At 41.5% G+C, this 23873-nt stretch overlaps 1 protein-coding gene across 1 annotated transcript; it reads left to right on the forward strand.

Moving 5' to 3' along the window:
- Window positions 1-14550: 14550 nt before the first annotated feature.
- Window positions 14551-15348, forward strand: LOC114239771 (uncharacterized; the record flags this gene model as incomplete). Its single annotated transcript, XM_089738733.1, has 1 exon — window positions 14551-15348. A coding segment is annotated over one exon (684 nt), but the record flags the coding sequence as incomplete, so codon positions are not given.
- Window positions 15349-23873: the final 8525 nt, after the last annotated feature.

Below are 23873 nucleotides of genomic sequence, written 5' to 3' on the forward strand. Positions count from 1 at the left end.
ACGCGTCGCGACCTAAAGTCGTGGTCTCACCCGACTCCCCTCGCCGCGCAACCCCGTCGCCGAAACCCGCGCCCGTCAATAAAATTACCGCGCCCCCGCCCGTAATCCTACGGGAAAAATCAGCGTGGAACCGGGTATCCCAGGCCCTTACGGCCAATAAAATAAATTACTCCCAAGCGCGTAATCTCGCGCACGGGATTCAAATTAAGGTCGCAACGCCGGGCGACCATAGGGCCCTCACATCTTACCTCCGAAAAGAGAGCATAGGTTACCACACCTATGCACTCCAGGAGGACCGCGAGCTCCGCGTAGTAATACGCGGAGTACCAAAGGAGCTCGACGTCGAGCTAATTAAGGAAAACCTAATCGGGCAGGCGTACCCGATAGTAAGTGTGCACCGTATGCACAGCGGTCGGGACAAGTTCCCGTATAACATGGTTCTCGTCGCGCTAGAACCTACTCCGGAAGGCAAACGGATCGCCTCAAGTCTCCGCACCGTTTGCGGTTTATCAGGGGTCACCGTCGAGGCCCCACACAAAAAAGGCACTCCCGGGCAGTGCCATAGGTGCCAACTTTATGGCCACTCCGCGCGCAATTGCCACGCGCGTCCGCGGTGCGTAAAGTGCCTCGGTGACCACGCGACAGCCGACTGCTCGCGGGTCAAGGAGACCGCGACCGAACCGCCGAGCTGTGTGCTCTGCCAAAAGCAGGGTCACACGGCCAACTACCGCGGATGCCCCAAGGCCCCGCGGAAGCGTCTGGCCAACGCGCCACTGAAAACCGTCGGCCCAAAGACTTCGGCGCCCCGCGCGCCGAAACCTGCCTTCGTGCCGGCACTGGTGCCCACTGTCTCCGCGTGGGCAAAACCGCTGCCGCTCACGTTGGCAGGGAAACCACCGGCACCCCAGCCCCTGCTCGCGCCGCGCCCCGCCCTCGCGCCCGGTCCCGCGCCTCGCCCCGGCCCCGCGCGGCCTGCCGTAAACGATTTTTCAATCGTGCGGGATTATATCGCCGCGATAAATATAGATCGCATGCGCTCGTTCGCCGACGCCATGCGCAGGGCGGTCACGGCCGATGACCGCCTATACGCGACGTTCGACCATATGGACGTCATCGAGTCCGTCCAGCGTACGCTGGCTTGATTACCGGTAATCAATGGCCAACAACGGTAGGGTAAAACCGCGTTCCTTAAAGTTAGCATTTTATAATGCTAACGGACTCGCGCGTCAGCGCGACCAAGTATATGAGTTTCTCCGTGACAATCTCATCGACATCCTTCTGGTGCAGGAGACCTTCCTAAAGCCCTCGCGTCGCGACCCCAAAGTCGCGAATTACGTCATGGTTAGGAATGACAGACTCTCCACCCGCAAGGGCGGGACTGTCATTTACTATAGGAGGGCCCTGCACTGCGTCCCTCTCGATACTCCCTCGCTCTTACATATCGAGGCGTCAGTGTGCCGCATCGCGCTGACGGGACACCAGCCGATCGTCATCGCATCCGTCTATCTCCCCCCTGACAAACCCCTCCTGAGCAGTGACCTCGAGACACTGCTCGGTATGGGGGACGCGGTCATCCTGGCAGGCGATTTAAATTGCCACCACACTAGGTGGAACTGCCATCGCACGAATGTGAACGGTAGGCGTCTCGACGCGTTCATAGACGACCTCACATTCGAAATATTCAACCCCCCGACCCCCACGTGCTATCCGTACAACGCCGCGCGTCGTCCGAGCACAATAGATCTGGCACTGCTGAGGAACGTAACTCTGCGCTTACGCTCCATCGAGGCAATGTCAGAACTCGACTCAGACCACCGACCTGTCGTCATGCAGCTCGGTCGCCCACTCAACCGCGAACCAGATACGAGGACCATGGTGGATTGGAAGAAGCTGGGCACGTGCTTAGCTGACACCGCTCCACCAATCCTCCCTTGCGGCCCGGATTCAACTCCATCCCCCGAGGATACCGTCGAATCCATAAACATCTTCACTGATCACGTCTCGACGGCGATCATAAGATCCTCGAAACAAGTCGATGTGGAGGACTCCTTCCACCGCATCAGACTTTCCCCCGATCTTAGGGACCTCGTTAGAATCAGAAACGCGGCAATCCGGGCCTACGATCGATATCCCACGGATTCAAACCGGACTCGGATGCGTCGCTTACAGCGGGAGGTCAAATCCCGCTTAAGCGACGCCCGAAACGAAAACTGGGATAGTTATTTAGAAGAACTCGCGCCCACTCACCAAGCATACTGGCGACTAGCTAGGACCCTCAAGTCCGAAACTATCGTCACTATGCCGCCTCTCGTACGCCCCTCAGGCCAACCACCGGCTTACGATGACGATGACAAGGCAGAGTTGCTGGCCGATGCACTGCAAGAGCAGTGCACCACCAGCACTCAACACGCGGACCCCGAACACACCGAGTTCGTCGACAGGGAGGTCGAGCGCAGAGCTTCCCTGCCGCCCTCGGACGCGTTACCCCCCATTACCACTTCCGAGGTTAAGGAGGCGATCGATAGCCTACAACCACGGAAAGCTCCCGGCTCCGACGGCATCCGCAACCGCGCGCTAAAACTGTTACCAGCCCAACTGATAACGATGTTGGCCACGATATTAAATGCTGCTATGACGAACTGCATCTTTCCCGCGGCGTGGAAAGAAGCGGACGTTATCGGCATACACAAGCCGGGCAAACCGAATAACGAAACCGCGAGTTACCGCCCCATCAGTCTCCTCCCGGCGATAGGCAAATTATACGAACGGCTCCTTCGTAAACGCCTCTGGGATTTCGTATCCGCGAATAAAATTCTTATAGACGAGCAGTTTGGATTCCGCGCCAGACACTCGTGCGTCCATCAAGTGCACCGCCTCACGGAGCACATCTTACTAGGGCTGAACAGGCGGAAACCCATTCCGACAGGAGCCCTCTTCTTCGATATAGCGAAGGCGTTCGACAAAGTCTGGCACAACGGTTTGATATACAAACTGTATAACATGGGAGTGCCAGACAGACTCGTGCTCATCATACGAGACTACTTGTCGAACCGTTCGTTCCGATATCGAGTCGAGGGAACGCGTTCCCGGCCCCGTCACGTCACAGCCGGAGTCCCGCAAGGCTCCGCCCTCTCCCCGTTACTATTCAGTTTGTATATCAATGATATACCCCGGTCTCCGGAGACCCATCTGGCGCTCTTCGCCGATGACACCGCCATCTACTACTCGTGTAGGAAGAAGGCGTTGCTTCATCGACGACTTCAGACCGCAGCTACCACCATGGGACAGTGGTTCCGGAAGTGGCGCATCGACATCAACCCCACGAAAAGCACAGCGGTGCTCTTCAAAAGGGGTCGCCCTCCGAACACCACGCTGAGCATCCCTCTCCCGACTAGGCGCGTCAACACCCCCGCCCCCGCCGTTCGCCCAATCACGATGTTCGACCAGCCCATACCGTGGGCCCCGAAGGTCAAGTACTTAGGCGTCACCCTCGACAGTAGGATGACATTCCGCCCCCACATTAAGACGGTACGCGACCGTGCCGCCTTCATTCTAGGACGTCTCTACCCGATGATATGTAGGCGAAGTAAAATGTCCCTTAGAAATAAGGTGACACTCTACAAAACTTGCATACGCCCCGTCATGACCTATGCAAGTGTAGTGTTCGCTCACGCGGCCCGCATACACCTAAAAACATTTCAAATTATTCAATCCCGTTTTTGCAGGATAGCCGTCGGAGCCCCGTGGTTCGTCAGGAACGTCGACCTCCATGACGACCTGGACTTAGAGTCCATCAGTAAGTATCTGCAGTCGGCGTCCATGCGCCACTTCGATAAAGCGGCACGACACGAGAACCCTCTCATCGTGGCCGCCGGTAACTACATTCCCGATCCTGCGGACAGAATGGAAAGCAGTCGACGTCGCCCAAAACACGTCATCTCGGATCCACCCGATCCACTAACGGTGCTTTTAGGTAATTCAAGCACCGGTCACCGTTCTCGTCGAACCCGTCGCTTGCGACGAAGGGCTCGACGAGTAAATTAACTCTCAGACACAGCCCACTGAGTTTCTCGCCGGATCTTCTCAGTGGGTCGCGTTTCCGATCCGGTGGTAGATTCTGCGAAGCACGACTCTTGCTAGGGTTCGTGTTAGCAACATCGTCAGGTTTGAGCCCCGTGAGCTCACCTACTAAAGTTAGGGTTACGCTGATATAGCCTCTCAAGGCTCTCAGCTTAGGTAGGGAAAAAAAAAAAAAACGGACCGTCGGTCTACCGAGCAAAGATCACTCGCTCAGTGGAAGATTTTTCCCTTCGTCGTAAACCTCATATCTATATCCAATCAATCACAAATTCTACTAAAAGAAAAACAGAAAACACCCTTTATTAGTCTGACTTTTCGACAAGATTTGTATTGCGAATCCTCAAGCATAGTGACATAAAAAAATTAACAATAGCCTTGGAACTCAATACGTGATTACAATGTACTTATACTGTTGTAATGTTTGCTGCTACGCCCACGCTACGTTTTATGGGGGCTCCCATGATGGAGTTGTAATAATAAAATGGACAATAAAATCTAGACTAGACAGCTGTGCCGGGCAATAAAACCATTGTTGACTTGACGTTAAGTATTGCAAAGAAAACCTCAGAAGACTCTATTTTATTCTTCCGATACGAATTTAATGAAATTGTTGCGTATGCGGGTGAACGAATGCACGACCCACCTGTTGTTAAGCGGGTGCCGCAGTTCATGAGTATCACAACGTGGATATCGTCACCATCCTTGAGAGAGTTGGAATCTCAATTGTACTATGCAAACTGAAACAACACTGCTTACTAGCAGAAATTTTCTTTTACTGGTGATAGGACACATTTACGTTGTGGATGTCTATGGGCTCCAGTAACCACTTAACACCAGGTGGGCTGTGAGCTCATCCACCCTTCTAAGCAATAAAAAAAAAAACTTTGTCACGTTCAACTATCGTCAGTAAACCGACTTTACAGACAACCGATTTATTTTTATTTTTTTATTTATTATTAACATAGAAGTAGAAACATAATCATAATGTTCATCTGTGCTTGAACTAAGTGATAAAACCTGTATCTCAAACAGCAGTACTCCTCGTACAAAGAATACAACGGCTTTACTTCAAATACACAAAAATAGAAAGTTAATAGACAAGAATTAAACTGAAATTCATGGATTGCATAAAATTGACAAAATGTGAGCTTAAAAATATAAAAATTAACAAAAAATATTGAAATGAATGAATTAATAGTCGTATCGAGGTGTGTGTGAATTTTTTTCGAACCGTTTTCCCGAAACCCGTTTACGTCATAACTTGAATGTGGCTTTTACGGATAACGACAATGTGGAGATTCGTCGAGCGTACTATGTACATACATTTACTGTTCCGCAAACGGTCCGTATGTTGTTATTCGGATATCATATATGTATTTATGTATGTGTATGCGAACTTATATTACTGCTCCGTAAAATAAATAAGCAGAAGCAGGAACCGTACGCCTAATCTCTATATATAAAAATGAATTGCTGTGCGTTAGTCTCGCTAAAACTCGAGAACGGCTGGACCGATTTGGCTAATTTTGGTCTTGAATTATTCGTGGAAGTCCAGGGAAGGTTAAAAATGTGAGAAAATATAAAAAAGCTCGGAATTATATAAAAACAAACAATTTTGTTTTTCCTTTGATGTGTCCCCCGTCGGACGGGTTCCTTTGGTTTGTTTTAAGTTTATTTTATACAAAAGGTTAGGTCTTTTATTTATCGATTGAGGCACTACGAAGTCTGCCAGGTCAGCTAGTAATAAAATAATAATAAACCCCACACCGATCATTTATTTACATCTCGAAAAAAAATTAACAAAATATGTTTTCCTCCATAATATTTTCTTTCAACATCTGTTCGGAGGAGATCAAGAGTCGATCTGGGAGCGCCTTTCCCTCATTGAATTACCGCAAGGGAACCTTTCTCGGCGCATAGCCGGACTTCATTTTTGTTTTTTGCATTCAGAAAAGCCTTCGCGGTTAGAAACTTCGAGAAAAACTCTGCAAGCTTTCGCCTTAACCTTGTTTTCCGCAGGAAACATCGCTGGTTTGGTATTAGAACAATGATTTTGATTTAAATTAGAGTGTCTGTTTGTAATATTAAAATAACCGCTTTTTACTACATGCATATGAACAATATACGGTACATACGCCAAAATAACATTTTTTACAATTTTTATCTGTCTGTTTGTCTGCCTGTTCGTTCCGGCTAATCTCTGGAACGGCTGGACTGATTTTGACAAAAATGTCACTGATAGGTAGCTGATGATATAAGGAGTAACTTAGACTACTTTTTTAAGACTAGTTTTGCCCCGCGGTGTCACCCGCGGTACGACAATAACCGCGGGTAACATCGCGGGACTCATCATCATCAGCCTGCGGCAGTCCACTGCTGGACATAGGTCTCCCCCAAAGCTCGCCACTGAACCCGATCTTCGGTTCTACGCATCCAGTTACTGCCAGGGGACTCAGCTATCAATAATAAAAATTAATGTTTCCAAAGCGAAGCGAGGGCGGGTCGCTAGTTTTAAATAAAGAAAAAAGGTTCTAAATTTACAAGTGAGATGTTTGGGTTATTGGTGGATGGATTGGTGAGTCATTCTTGTTCTTTTAATGAAAATTAATGTAAAATGCTTTCACTCAGCTAGGTTTGGACCAGTCCAGAGACAAAAGTGGCTAAGATTTGGAGATTGAGCACACTAAGCTGTTCTGCTCTTGACTGACTCGGTTGCAACTGGCGGATAGGGGTTGAATGTGGACATTGAACAGTAAGGAGGTTTTTTTATTATTACTTAGATGGGTGGACGAGCTCACAGCCTACTTGATGTTAAGTGGTTACCGGAGCCCATAGACATCTACAACGTAAATGCGCCACCCACCTTCAGATATAAGTTCTAAGGTTTCAGTATAGTTACAACGGCTGCCCAACCCTTCAAACCGAAATGCATTACTGCTTCACGGCGGAAATAGGCAGGGTAAACTACCCGTTCGGACTCTAAGAGGTCCCACCACCAGTAATAACGCAAATTATAATTTTGCGGGTTTAATTTTTACTACACAATGTTATTCCTTCACCGTGGAAGTCAATCGTGAACATTTTTTAAGTACGTGGTCATATCAAGCAGTAGAGAAATGCGGGTTGATGATAAACTTATTCTTTAATTCCCGATGACTTTAAATCAATGGGTGATTCTCGTAAATCTGTAGACCTCGATCATCCAGGGCCAGATAAACACGAGTACACTAAGTTTTTAACTTGAATTTAAATTGAGATCCTTTATAGTATGTAGCTGAGTTATTAATTGGTTATACATAAAACACAAAATGACATTTACGGGATCTACTTACGGTGCACAAAAACAGACAATAGATAAACTCATGTTTTTATTTAATATTCCATTTAAAAAAAATCAACATTTTTCCCTTTTGAAGATTCTCCAATCTGTCAAAGAAGAGATAAAATTAAAACACATTTTATTGGCTTAATTAGAACAGGAAAACAGATGTATTACTATCTATTACTGTCCAAAATATTAACATTCATTACTTCAGTTGTGAACGGATTGACGGTTAGTAACAAAAGCAGGATCAAATAAGTAGTTACTGATTCGAGGTAAACCACTGAATTTTAAATAACCCGAGTTTAAAACTTAGTGCTTAGAGGTAACTTGTCAAAAATAAAAGGCAACATCGTTGTATGCGCCTAAATCCACCTGCATATATCGGCTTAAGGAGAGAAACGGGTAAAAATTTAGATAGAACGGAAACTTGTCCAAGTCAGATCGTCTCGGAGCGATAGTAATTTGTATTATTCAACAGAGAAGAGGCGGTCTAGATCAACTCTGGCTGCTACCACATACTTCTTTCTCGTGCCGAGTAGTAGTAGCATTCTCATCCGCGATATTAGTGGTGGTAAGACTGTACAGACGGGAACCATGCCCCTGATACTGAAACTTCAATTTTATTACTCATTGATTCCAGAGGCATTTCAGTCGTGGTCTCTGTTTGGTCTTATAACCACTGAACACCACATACCCTGTACGCTCACTTACATATGTATTACAGTAATTCATATTTTTCTAATTTCAAGATGTCGTCAACTATCCCATTGTCAATTCTCTCCCTCTCTCTCTCTCTCTCTCTCTCTCTTTCTTTCTCTCTCTCTCTTTCTCTCTCCCACCTAAAATTGAGGTGACATCTGTCGTACTTCTTGTCAATCAATATATTGATGATATTGATGATCACTTTGTTGGTGCAAATAAATAAACTCATGGTAAAATAAAGAATGCTCTAGATCCAGTCGAAGCTGGTTAAGCACGGTCTCCTAAATGCGACAAAGCCATGGTACGGGACGTTACAAAAATAAAAATACCCGTATATTTAGTAAACGAACTGAGCTGATTTCGGCACTCATATTCTGACGTGCGTAAAAGTATTATGAACGGTGCAGGTGGCCTGTGAAAATAAGCGGCGCGGCACGACCAGATCAAACGGTAACGTGTAAACAAATCAAACAAATATGCGGGTAGTTAAATATTATTAGAATTGAGCTAAACACTTTGTGAGTCAGTGCTCTTTGCTTACCATAATTACCGCGGTGGAGTTAATTTTGATGGTCTTTCAAAAGTGTACTAAATAGTACAGGAGTACAAAGTGTAGATCTTCAGCTGAGAAATTATCGCTTGGAAGAGCGATGGACCGGACGATGTTGAATATATAAAATTTCTAGGAATTGTCGTAAGCGTCATTCGAAGATTTTGCAGGAATGTTTGCTTATGGCAATAGAGTTTAAAGTCATGCTGATTTTCTCACCAGCTTCCGTAGACTAACTGAGGCGTTATTATATTACAGTTATTATTATTACAGTCAGAGAAATTGAGATTGAGATTGAGACTGAGGCTGAGGCTGAGACTGAGACTGAGACTGAGACTGAGACTGAGACTGAGACTGAGACTGAGACTGAGACTGAGACTGAGACTGAGACTGAGACTGAGACTGAGACTGAGACTGAGACTGAGATTGAGACTGAGACTGAGACTGAGACTGAGACCGAGACTGAGACTGAGACTGAGACTGAGACTGAGACTGAAACTGAGAGATTGAGATTGAGATGGAAATTGAAATAAACAATAACAAAAAAAACAATAATAAACAGTTTATTTGTTAGTACGACAGTATACTAGTACGTATGTGTTGAAATACCGGTTACAATTCGAACAAGTTAACCAAAGTTACTGTATAAATAAAATTGAAAAATTTGTGTAAAATTACAGATTGGGTGCGAATTATTTGATTCAAGTAATCGCTGCCTTAAATTTTCCTAGTTTCATTTAATCGACACTGGTGTATATTGGATAAGGAGTTTATTACCATGAAGTTCACGAGATCGCCGTATCTCCACGACAATCTCAGTATAATCACGTATCATGTCTTCGACGTTTCAGTTTAATCGGCATGCAAATTTGGCAATCAGAGCTTGTAACGTTTTGTGTACACTGTATGATCGATGTACTTAACTGTGTACGCGGATAATACACCGAAAGTGGTAAGGTATTATGAATGAAGGAATTAATAAGTATTATCGTAATTAAGTATTGGTAATTGGTAGCCGTTGTAACTATACTGAGACCTTAGGACTTATATCTCGGGATGGGTGGCGCATTTACGTTGTAATGTCTATGAGCTCCAGTAACCACTTAACACCGGGTGGGCTGTGAGCTCGTCCACCCATCTAGGCAATAAATAAAAAATAAAAAATAAAAATTGGCTTGTACCGGATTGGGGGTTTTGAACCCGACAAATACGCTTCACTTAATACGCTGTGCGTCTTCAGCCTCATGCGTTTGATGATGCTTAAGATACACTGTCCACTGAATCCCAAGTTCTATGGTCATTCACTAATCAAACCCGGAATTACTGAGAGATAATAAAAAATAACTCACTTCGCCACGTGTTGCAGTTTTCGTACTGCATTTCGCAGTAATTAGGGAAATTCTTGTAATCACCATCGTAGTTCTGAGCGCAGACCAGCTGTTTTCTTGACATAAAAACAGTATATTATTATCTCAGATCGGCAAGAACTATAAGCTATCTGGTGTTAAACTATTAGCGGATCCCGTAGACCTGAAGTAATCCATGAATAGTCTCAGTTGCTTAGACCAAGTTCCAATCTTAAAACTGAAAGACCTAGTTACTTCGTAGCCGCAAAAGGCAGGCAGTTAGTAGTAGGTATACGACAAAGGGAAAATCTTCCACCGAGCGGGTGATATTACTCGGTAGACCGACGGTCCAAATGTTGTTGTTCGGAACTTGTATATATGCAAGCTTATCTTGAAAATGTCGTAAGCGAGATTCAGCCATCTGTCAAATATCTTGCGTTGTATGATGGCTAACGCCACACGTTCTTACAATATGCCCTACGACCCTATTATATATAGACCATAAACCAACAACTCACTTATAAGACGGAGGGCAATTTTCTAAAAAGTTCCTGCATCCTTTCACGAAGAAGTTAGTCACCCAGAACGGTGTGTCCTTTGGATACTTTTTTTTCTCCTCCCTGTACTTTTTCGAGGATGTCGCAACAATAAACAGTCCTAATATTAACAAAGCTGTAAATACAAACAAATAAGGCTTTAATATTTATACTCAGTTTTCTCATTACGTCACACAGCACAAACACGTTGCTGCCTTTCTTCAAACAGTCCAAAAGCCTCACGCAATATGGTATTTTATTACGATTGGTGACAATTCAAAATTGGCCAATGGTCAAGTTAATTCTTACAACTGAAATAGACAAACAGATTTGCCATATTCTTCGGGAGCTAGAGCCTTTAGTCTAATGATCACTGATGCTAAAGATACTCGAGCAAATGGAACTAGAGGCTGTAAGATAGCGGAAATATCAAACGCATTCTAGTTTGATGGTTTTAGCATCCTTGAAGTCCACGATCTGATTTTAAGCATTTCTTAAAATAAATTTGAAAAACGAAACCGATATTTATAAGACATTACCGCTGTAGAAATACCCCATTACGATCCGTTCTTTAGTATAGTTTTAACACGCCCGATAAGCTTGTGAAACGGCAAAGGGCGATAATAAATTTAGATGATTACGTAAACAACGGTAAGCTAAGGTGTGCGGTACACTTATCAAGCGAAGATACATATAAAAAAAGATTGATTTTACTTGTTTGAAATGAACTCGTTGTACCGTCTTTGAGGTAAATTACATACATGACATTTGACAGGCTGATTGATATCCACGTTTTAGATCAATCGACTGACAGAGCGAAGCGACATCCCATGCACATCGATTACAAGCGGGAGCCGAGCATTACATAAGCCAACAACCATTCTACTTCTTCTATTACACGAAAACGGAAACAATTCGAGGCCTTTTTTTCTTACCTATTCTAGTGACTTCGAGAGGTCATACTAGATTTACCGGGCGAATAGGTGAGTTCACGGGGATCTAACCTAAAGATGTTGCTAACCTCAGCCCTAACCAGAGCATTGCTTCGCAGAAACTCAGTGGGCTGTGTCTATGGGTTAATTTACTCGCCGAACCCTTCATTGCAAGCGACGGGTTCAACGAGAACGGTGACCGGTGCTTTTGGTACCTAAAAGCACCGTCAGTGGATCGGGAGATTCCGAAATGACGTGACAGTGATTCTATAAAACAGTTCACGCGTCCAGGTGCTCCGTGTGGCAGTCACAGGTGCGTTGTGCAATTAATCGTTTGTTTAATCGTTTACAGGGACCAAAGATACCATGCCGGGCAAGTTCCGTATCCATCCCCGGCTGGGAATCGAATGGTGTGTCCAGATCGAATGTATGCGTCATAAAGATAACCGGCTATACTGAAACTAAGGAGCTATGATCTGACGTTTCACACACATTCTTCATCTTCTTTTTTTATTCGCATCGTCCGCGGTTTCATCTATATTACCTAAAACCACTGTTTCATCCAAGTACTGAAAGATCATTTTTCATATTTGGCTCTGGATTGGAGTCTATTCTATAGTGTTGCCTGAGCTTTGTATCTATTTCCCAATAATGTTTGACATTCGTCCTACGGTGTTCGGGAATAGCTCATCTGTGCCTCTGATAGTAGTGATGGTCATAACCATTGGAAACTAGGCACCGTAAGGTCATTGGTATGCGTCTATGAGGTTTATAAGTGCAAAAAAGCAATGATCAACCACGCGTTTCTTCATTGCTTTGGAAACGTACCAATTTATATTGAAGTGAAACTTCATTAGAATCGTTATGATTTCAAACTCGATGAAACGAAAAAATAAGTCCATAGAGAGTTTTTTTAATACAGCGCCATCTAGGAGATTTTTTAATACTAGCGTGTGTATGAAACCTCTTGTAGTGAATTTTAATTTAGCATTATACGTGAAGTTAAAATATCAATTCACAGAGGGCGCTACCTCATACTATAAAAGATTTTACATATACTTAGACATTTACCCCTTGGCCACAGCCGAGAGCGGTGCGAATTGCGGTGCGTTGTGAGGCGCGGCAAGCGGGAGCGGCGAAAACAAATGGTAGACAACCTATGAAGTATGCCACAGCTACTGGCGGTGCGTTTTGCGGTGCGTTGCGAGGCGCGGTGAGAGGCGCGTGACATCTGGCGGCGACGAGCTGCGCCATGAGCGAGTGAAACAAATGTACTAGCCAATATCGAGGCGGCCACAGTTCAGAGCGGCGCGCGCGGCGGTGTCGGTGGACGGATTGAGGCATCGCGCGACCGAAACAAACCATTTTGTTTTTACCGCGCGTTGAGCTAATAAAATATAATGGATATGGAACAGTTTATTAGTGAAATACTGAGTAGACCAGCAATATGGATGTCAAAACATCCACATCACAAATATAAGCACGTTGTAAAAAAAATGTGGGACGAAATAAGACAACAATTTCCTGGTAATAGTGGTAAGTATTTATTACCTATTTTTTACAAGTACAGTCAATTTCTCAAATATTAAAAAGTCTTTTACATATTATTATGTATTTAGTTATCATTTATTTAATTATGGTATACACGGGTGTTATTGAAAAAACGTGTTATAGTGCACTGGTGTATTCAATTTTCATAATTCCTTCTACATATAAATTATTTTGACCTTCACCAAATTAACAGTACTTTTTGGGCGTTGTTATAGCATATAATGCATCTCTAGTTGTTGGAATTTCATTTAGATTGCAATCTTCTTCCTCTTCTTCGTACTCCTTTCTTGTGTTTGAAGCACAGACTCAATAATTTCATTATTAGTCAAGCTATGAGTAGTGCTAACTTGATCGTCAGTATTCACCACATAAGTTTCCCGTGCTGAGTAGAGAACTACTTAGTAGAGATGGTCAAACAAATGCTTTGTTTGTATGTAGGAGCGTACGAACAACGGAACAACGCATTATCTTGACTATCTGTGAATGTAAACAAAGGATAAGAAAGCTTAATAGTTTTATGAATGAGTATTTGTGCCTTTGTCGACTCCATAGCAATATCCGTTAGAGATTTCTGGGAGTCTGTCATAAATGGTTCATAAAAACAAGTCATTATACCCGAAATTGACGCTATTATCCAAAGTTGCTCTTACCGAATGAATTTCTTACGAAAGTATGCTTTAAATTGAAGGGACGTAAGTTTGACGTCGCTATAACCAAAAAATCGTTACAACCGAGGTCGTTATTACTCACCATCAGGTGGGCCGTATGCTCGTCTGCCTAGAAGGGCAATAAAAAAAAAACGTCAACTTCATTTCATAGATATTCTTGGGTTAGATTATTGAAATAAAGTTTGAAATCATCTCGTATTCTAGATGCTTGAACCGTTGCTCGATTATTCCGTCTTGATCTGGGTACGCTATTGTTAATATTGGAGTCTCCAAACTGGGAAACAAATTGCTGAAAATCTGCATCTCTGTCTCCATCTCTTTCTCTTATAATGTTGTGTAACAGGCACGAAACCTTTATGATCAATATTGCGTGCTTTTTGTTTGCTTACTTTTACTCCACTCTTCGGTGGATTTCTTATGCGGAAATGTTTGCCGTCTATCGCACCCAAACAGTTGGGAAATTGCCATTTTTGGAAAAATAAATTTGCGACACTTTTTAGCTTATCACAGGTTGGTTGGGGCATATGTATTTGGACCAAATTTTTCCAAATAGCTTCTAGAGTTTGATAAATTACTTTAGCAACTGTACTTCGTCCTAATCGGTAAGATTGAGCCAGAGACCTAAACGATCCGCCGTGACCGAGAAACCTGAAATAAAAAGGCACTCATAAATGAACTAGCTTTCCGCTCGCGGAAATAAATTTCATACTTATTGTGATATTACGGCTATCTATCCATATTGCATCTATGCATATTTTATGCAATACTAATAATGTACTACAGGCTATGATTTAAGATGGAACTATCGTGAATAAAAATTCGGTTGTTCCATACAATATTTCAATATTGGTAATTACTTTTATTTTTCAGGTGATAGCTTAAAGAAAAAATGGAAAAACTTAAAAGACGGCTACCGGAAAGAACTCAAAAAACTACCTAGGTTGCGGTCTGGAGATGAAGGTTCAGATTATCAATCTCAGTGGAAGTATTTTGAACAATTGTCATTTTTGAAAGACGAATATATGCCCACCCTAGGGGAAACTAACTTAATAGAAGAGGATACTTCAACTCAGGATATAACCAAAGAATTGTCGCCGTCACTCTTGGAATCACCGCTACCGCCGCCGTCGGTTTCACCAGTGCCATCAAATCCCACCTCCCCGCCACAACAACCAACAACTCCACAGAGTCGTGCTACCACCTCAAGAGAACATGAAAAACAAAATTATTCCCGAAAACGATTGAAAACAACTGAAATCCGTGCTGAATATTTAGAAATAGAGAAAAAAAAATTGAAATTATTGGAAGCTGATTTAGCAGGTGGTAAAGAAAAAGACATTCCCAAGTCAGACGACTATCACTTTTTGATGAGTTTATTACCAGAAATGGAGAAGCTTAATGTTCTACAGAAAATGAGACTGAGAAATAAATTCACTCAAGCTTTGATGGACGAAATTAGTCTCAGTCAATATCCAGGCTATCAAGGCTATTGTACTCAACCTCCGCCTTCTGACTACGGCATAAATAATTTACCAAAAAGTTAAAAACTGAATTATTACTAAATGACATGCCAAAGATGTAATTATAATTAAAAACAAAATCAGTGATTGCTAATTTGACTATAGTATATTAATAAATAAATACGATAAACAAATTAATACTTTTTATTTATCTACATAGGTGCTTACCTTAAAGTTAGAAACAACTGTTCTAGAGGAGAAACAATTTTCTTGAAATTAACTTTAGCTTTCAAGTCTTCTTGTATGTGGCCGAGTATATAATCAAATGTTTCTATGCTTGTCCGCGTATATTCAAAAAATTTATCGGGATAGTTCCTATACTCATAATAAAGAGTGTGAAATTCGCCAAGTTCACTCCTTTTTTGGTTAACTGGGTGCGCTCCTATTCTTGACTGAATGATATCGTCAGCTAAGAACACACTTGTTTCAAGGCAATATCGTGCTACTTTTGATAGGGGCATTTTATATTTTAAGCCGTTCTCTAAATACGTGCACGTCTGACGCCGCCGCCGTCGCAACTAGTCTAGCTGTGGCATACCCCCGTAAATAGCGCCGCTCGCCGCGCCTCGCAACGCACCGCAAAACGCACCGCCAGTAGCTGTGGCCAGGGATTAGAATATTGGATTTTAATTTTTGAAGGTTTCACTTCTACCACGTGTGAATTGCACACATGTATTATTTTTTTTGCTTTGCTAACTAATGATTCCTTTTTTTATGAGCTAGCTGATGCTATTACGCCTATTACGTAAATAAAGTTAAACAGGAAAGTAAAGGAGTTTAAAACTCTGTTATTATTACATAGCTTGCACAAGATAGCATTAGCTGCGGCGCATGCCTTAGGCGATAAACTACAAAACATATTTACAATAAAACACACGCACCGTGTTATTCAGTTCCTATATATATTATGTGCGTACTTCAAAAGCAAAATGTATACTCGAGTAATTTTTAAATTTAATATTTTCTCGAAAGCAATTTATTATATTCCTTCTAGAGTTCACTTGGCGTCCGTAGGTAATAAGTAAAATAAACAGTGCACTCGCAATAAGCACCTCTTATACTGAACCCTCCAAGGAGGGCGCATAGATATAATTTTTTTATTGCTAAAATGGGTGGACGAGCTCACAACACACCTGGTGTTAAGTGGTTACTGGAGCCCATAGACATCTACAACGCAAATGCAGCAGCCCACCTTGAGATATAAGTTCTAAGGTCTCAGTATAGTTACAACGGCTACCCCACCCTTCAAACCGAAACGCATTACTGCTTCACGGCCAAAATAGGCACGGTGGTGGTACCTACCCGTGCGGATTCACAAGACGTCATATCAGTAGTAATTACACAAATAATAATTTTGCAGGTTTGATTTTTATTACACGATATTATTCCTTCGCGGTGGAAGTCAATCGTGAACATTTGTTAAGTACGTATTTCATTAGAAAAATAGGTACCCGCCTGCAGGATTCGAACACCGGTACATCGCTAGTTACGAATGCACCGAACGTCTTATCCTTTAGGCCACGACGACTTCAAAACCACCCTGCCTATCTCATAGGTAACACACATGGTCGAAATATAATTAAAATTTCGTAAATTATATACACAAAGCTTCTTTATCCTAATATAATATGTATTAAACGAGACGTATTAATATTAATATTATTATTTGAAACAGATACAAAACAAATGCGGGTAGTTCGGGTTCATCCCTCCGACCCTTAGTTTAACACAACCCTTTTCAATTTATTGTGTACTTAATTATTCGATAAATTAACCGCGTCCCTGGGTTTTGACTTTGTAACGTGATCGCTTCATGCGGTAGAAAACCAATATGCATTGATTTAAAATTATTATTTTTTGTTTATTCTTCTTTTAATTAAATTCAATGAAAGTCCGAGTCAGAATTAACTGCCACATCTCAAGGTACCGTTAGTTCGTTCTGTATGGAATGAATCGTAAAAGCTTAGGAATCTTTTTTTTTATAGAAAAATGGACGGTACTTTGCATAATAATCGATGATAGTTATTCGCGACCACGAAAACTGTAAGGTATTGCAACGTCGAAAATAATATAATGGCAATAAGAGCGAGATTAAAACGTAATTGTCGATATAATTATGTATACGGCAAGCGGAAAATGAAGAAAATACTTGTTTTCATCGACAGACTATGATGGACATACAAGATCATGGTTGATCTGACTTCAATGACCTGTCCTTTAACTGGAGTGACTTTCTGGATTGCTTCCCGGCAGATATAGATAGGATAATATAGTTATACTAGGTATACTAGGTATACTATATATACTAGGTATGTAGGTATACTAGATATACTAGGTATACTAGATATGTTACTATATTATATTACTACTATTATACTATAGGTAGATAGATAGTTGTCCGTGCAGATTTTCGATATGCAATAATACTATTGGGCTACAACCGTTTTTTAAATTAAATTACTTAATGAGAGCACTGTTGAAACAATGCTACTGTTGCGGATCTATGAGTGAAACCGACGCAACCTGATTGAAACATAAATTGCACTTATTGATTATAAATTGGACATTGAATACATTTTAAATTGAATCATCAATTGAATCAATAACAATCAAGGTCTGTAAATTCTAGCGCCACAATATTTTACTAAAACAATAAAAACATTTTTAATACTTTTTATATAGCAAGCAGAGATTACTTAACAAAAAAAAATTGTGATCATGTCCTAATGTACAGTATTCAAAATTATTATGATTTTAAACATTGAAGTATTTAAAAATGAAACCAGATTATCAAAAGTCCGGTTTGTTTGCGTCGAAAAAAATTTGAAGCGATTTTTTTTATGACTAACACATTTTCTTGTCACCTTCATGCATAACACAGTATTACGGTCAAAACATTCACGAAATTGCTCCACGTTCAGCCTATATCGATATAATGATATGTTTTCTAATGTTCAGATGAAATCGATACAGTAATTGTGGAAGTCCGCGCCGAGTGAAATTTAAACGCGTTTGCGTGACGAAGAACCCCTTTCTAGATCGATTTAACTTTTATTATGATTCGGAAAATTATGGAAATTATTATGCGTAGTTATTATTCTAGATTTTTCACTTTTTTTTCTTACATACTTCGAACCTTTAGGCCTTGACAGCGTTCTGTTATGGAAGTGTTTTTTGGCGCTTCAAGTATACCGTCTCTTAAGTTTTACTCTATAGGGCTAAGAGAATTGTTGTCGTAATTTTTACCCAGAACGAAAGGTCCAGTCGTAACTGACATCTTTCTTTTATTCCCTTAGATGCGGCCAAGCAAATAGCCCTCCTGACAGTGAGTGAGAGAGATCCTTGCACTAACGGAGTCGTTGTCGACCGCTCAGGACTTTTCAAACGTCTTTCAACATTATAAAGCGTACAGGAAAAACTGGGTGAAGAATGTCAACTGGGAACCGAATGGGTTTATGGTTTGGGTACGTGGGAAAAAGATTTGTATTGGATTGAAACCATAGAGATACAAACGTCATGGCAAAGCTGACATGACAAGATACGATAAAGCGGCCTTAGTCGACGGTACATGGGTTTCTGGTGAATAAACTATACCAGGTTTTGAAGCAGGCATATTTATGTAACGGAGATTTAAGAATCAATTTATCAACACAGAATGTACAGTATGTTATGCGCTCACACCAAGGTCTCCTTCGGAGGCGCTCGGGTAGCTGTTAGCAAATCCCACCCCTCCTGGCTAAGCCTTTGCTCGCCCACATGTCCTGGTGAAACTGGAAAGGCCTCCGGGCCACCAGTAATCCTTCAATCATAAAAAAAAAAAAAAACTAGAGTGGTATCACCATTCTGCCAATTTTTGCTGTCATGTTTGTCACGCAGCATCCATCTTCAAAACATGATGTATCTCATACAACCAAACCTCCGAGAATCCGAAGGGCATAAACCAGTTCAGAGTTTCACGAAACCAATCCAATAAGGTTTTCGCAAACACGCAAATATGTAGATGAGTTTACTTGAGCACTCAACCGGGTATTGTAAACCGGGTATTGGGAATCGGATGCGGGAAATCGGGTAAGCACTTTGGGAAAAACTCGAAGTGTGAAGGGTTTTGTGACGCAGTCAAACGTATTTCATTCGTTTTTTAATATCTCATTTTAAACTTCACCTGCGCGCATAGAATGAGGCTTAGTGATAGGGACTCCTTTAATTTATAATAGTATGTTTCCTAATTTACAGAGATTGGAATTGGATTTTAGAATGGCTGGTACTTAGTTGAAAAATCAAAGCATGCGATCCTTATTTTAATTTACATTGATGAACTCGGTTAACGATTACCCAGCTGAGGGGGATACCGACCGGAATACGTCGGACTTCCTCGCCTCAAAATAAATTAGTCCTTAAGAAAAGCACGCAAGAGTCGAAAAGCACGCAATCCCACAACTGCTTCATAGAACGGCTACTGACTAAGTTCGCCACCATGCGCGCCATGAGTCCACCTTCTCCGGTACTTGTCCTCGTAATTGAACGGGATTTCGTCTCAAAGCTAAACCTCATCGACGTTACGAATTCTGTTGGTAGCGCACCAAAGCTACTATGCGCCGCCTCTCCACCAGACTTCTCGGTCGAGTACCAAGCGACTCCGCACCAAGCACATGGTCGCCCCTACGGGAGCTGAGCAAGACAAACCGAACCCGTACTACCTAGTCTCCTCTTATGGCGTGGAGCCGACAAGAGATTTTGCTCCCTGTGCTCAGCAACCACCCCTACTTGGGACTCACTATGGGAATATAAAAGAAAGTACCTAAATCCTATTCTGAAATAATTTATTTTTTCCACAAATAAACTTTGCTCATTTATTGCCCCTAGCCATGATTAGCTCGATTCTGGATACAGTTAATTCCTATAAGACAATTACAACTTAATCTATAATAAATAAATAAAATAGCTTTATTTGATTCCACAATAATAAGATAGAGCATAATTCAATTAGTATTTAATCCACTATAATATTACTCCATTACAATATCCATTATAGTATTACTAAGTAACCATAATAAATTTACTACTCATGCAATTTAATCTTCTTCTAATGTGGACCACCACAGGATAAAAGTCTCCAAAGAATGCTCTAAAGATTCCCATTTTTTCTTATCTTTAGCAGTGGTCATCCAGTCTCTTTCTGCTTTGGATACAATCTCGTCCTACCACTGGGCACCCAGGCGACCTCTACTTCTCACGCCCTGCGGTCATTTCCATTTTGTGGTGTTAATTGTGCATCTTCAGATCATAATGGATAGAATACGGAATGAATATGTTGGAGGAAGTCTGAAAGTGGCACCTGTGACAGAGAAGCTGAGGAGTGCACGTTTGGGATGGTATGGACATGTGATGAGACGAAATGAAAATGAGGTTGTTAAGAGAGTGTTAACTATGAATGTGGAAGGATTTAGAGGAAGAGGTAGACCTAAAAAGAAATGGATGGATTGTGTGAAAGACGATATGGGTAGGAGGGGAGTGAGCGAAGAAATGGTATATGATAGAAGAGTATGGAAGGAGAAAACATGTTGCGCCGACCCCAGGTGACTGGGAGAAGGGCAGGATAATGAATTGTCCATCTTCATCAGATGAAGCTGAATCTAGATAACATCAAATACACTTTACGCAGATACTGAATGATGAGAGATCAATCCCGAAATCCTTGATCCAGCAATCATGGTCAATAACCAAGAGACCATAAAATCTCGTTATTTCAGTATTCATATTGAAAATTTTTGATGATAAAATATTCTGAGTCATTCATGCCCATGAAAATTGTCTAAAATACTAAATTATAAGGAAAATTCAAGTAAAACTTCTACCGAAATCCACCCAACTCAATTTGGACAAACAAACAAGCACCTGCTGCCTTTTTGTATTAAAATTATACCCTAAACCTTGTTCTTTTAGTTTAGACTACAGTACAAAAATATGTATTATATATTTAATATATTCATCAAATACCTATCTGGTTTTAAAGTAACGAAAGTCTTATTTTGGTGTCATATAATAGATAAACAGAAATTAAGACATGTATACACTACAGCCAAATGAATGCTTCTTCAAATATATTTTCACTCGTCGCACAACGTCCTTCTTCAAACGAGGCTTGTGGAGAGTATTAAGCGGTAGGCAGCGGCTTGGCTCTGCTCCTGGCATTGCTGAAGTCCATTAGCGACGGTAACCACTTACCGGCAGGTGGGCTGTATGCTCGTCTTCCTACAAGGGCAATAAAAAATAATAATAAAAAAAACAGTTAATTTATACAGGACGAAGTGGACAACATAAATTAAATTGCCCAATTGTTTAATTACCCGTATACCAAATCCCGTCATTGTAAAACGGGTGAAGCCACCGCACCACCAGCAAAACAACCAAGTTATATGTATTTTAGCAGACTTTAATCTTTATTCGGCTTATAACCTAGAGAGAGAGAGAATACACTTTATTGCAGATCAAAACACAATTTACATTCAAAAACAGACAAAAAGCAGATACATTTGTACAATAGGCGGTCTTATCGTTAAAAGCGATCTCTTCGAGACAACCGTTAAATTTACAGAAATTCTGGAAAATATAATATACAATATGATATATATAAATTTCATTTATATACCAATATACCAACGTACCAAACATACTTACATACTAATATACCTATAATAACCTAATATTTGTAATTAATAAATATCTCATGTATTTTTTGAAGCGTTCTCATGCCATGCTAAAAGTAAGTAAGTAAATCTAAATATATTTTTTACGTTCTATTTCACATTTTATTTAAGGCGTGCATTAAATAAATTACTAGACAAAATTTTAACCGCGAGATGAAAACCGCACGATTTCTTTTTGTTCTGTCGCATAGGCCTTTGTGCTGTGTATGTTCAGTCAATCAATATTCCAATTCCAATCAATATTGTTATGCGCTGGGGTTCGGGATAAATAAAATTCCACCGAAGTATAAATTAAAACTGTATTCAACACTTAAAACACTTTAAAATTCTCAATTCGCTTCTTCCGCTTCGCTTCAGGTGATCCGTTCGCTGTTTCGCTTTGAATATTTCCACTTACTAATTGACTGCGTGCCATCTCTGCAACGCTTTTATAGTCGAGATTCCACAAAATCCGAGTACTGTGTTTCCGCTATCTGACAATAGATGGCGTTATACTTCTCGAGCGTTCTAGATGCTACTAGATCCTTCGATATTGGTTCGACTATTCGGCGATAGATGGCGTTACTCTTACCGGCGTAAAAACTGTAATTGGTGTCACCTATTGTCCCCTTAATATTGATTACTTTACTGAGTTCGAAACAGTATTAGAATCTTTGGGCTCTGAGTACGCACATCTTATCATCATGGGTGACTTCAACACAAATATCCTTTCTGGTAATTCCCCTAGATCCCAGAAGCTTCTTCAAATCATTGAATCAGCTACTCTTCATCTAATGTAACTACAAGCTACGCACCTGAATACCGTCGGTGAAGACACCTGGCTCGATTTAATCCTTACCTCGAATCCTTCCTTAGTTTCCTCTCATGGTCAACATTCTGCTCCAGGGTTCTCTCATCATGACCTAATATTTCTTACCTATATCCTTAAATCCCCAAAACCTATTCCCAAGACCCTGCACAGGCGCTGCTTTGCTCGTATGGATCTTGAAAAACTCAGAAATGATGCAGCGGAGATAAACTGGGATCCCCTAGTAGATGCTGCATCAGTTGATCACAAAGTCGAAATTTTCAATAATATCGTAATCAAATTATACGATATTCATGCCCCAATTAGAAAAGTAAAACTGAAACGAACGCCTGCACCATGGATGACTGAAGGAGTTAAGATGGCCATGCGTCGCAGAGATCGCGCTTTTCGAAAATACAAAAAGAATCGCATCGAAGATAATTGGGTCCTTTTTAAGTCTGCTAGGAATAGGTGTAATCAAATGATACGCAATGCCAAGCGCCGTCACATTCTGGATAATATCGCTTCTTCTTCTCCTGCCGATGTTTGGAAATTTCTCGGAACTTTGGGCGAAGCGGAAGAAGTAAATTGAGAATTTTAAAGTGTTTGTGAAGTGTTTAAGTGTTCTTAGTGTTGAATACAGTTTTTAGTTGTACTTTGGGTGGAATTTTATTTATCCCGGACCCCAGCGCGTAACAATATATTTCCGTTTGTATACTTTTTTTTACTGCCCGTTCAGGCAGACGAGCATACGGACCACCTAATGGTGAGTGGTTACCGTCACTCATGGACGTCAACAATGCCAGCGGCAGAATCAAGCCGCTGCCTGCTGTGCATGGACTGCTTCAGTGTTACGGATAGGGTAATAATGAAGCAATTAAATAATTAATGATGAAGTTAATTACTACGTCATCATTCAAATTCAAGATATATATAAAGAACAGCCTGCATACATTGATCTTTGAGCGGTTCCGTAAAATTTAGAAAAATATCAAGACCACTTTTTTTGGTTCTTTTGTTCTCCACAGACTACAGCAGTCTTCGTAAACACGTTTTTTGTCGCATGGCTTTAGGTTCCAGAAGTAAGAATGAACTGATTTACGCTCTTTGACTTTAATGCGTGTGCACAAGAGGGATTTTCAGCTTTTAAGCCTGCATTCATCTTAGTA

This window comes from Bombyx mandarina, chromosome 26 (genome assembly GCF_030267445.1).
Source record: "Bombyx mandarina strain Sakado chromosome 26, ASM3026744v2".
NCBI lineage: Eukaryota > Metazoa > Arthropoda > Insecta > Lepidoptera > Bombycidae > Bombyx > Bombyx mandarina.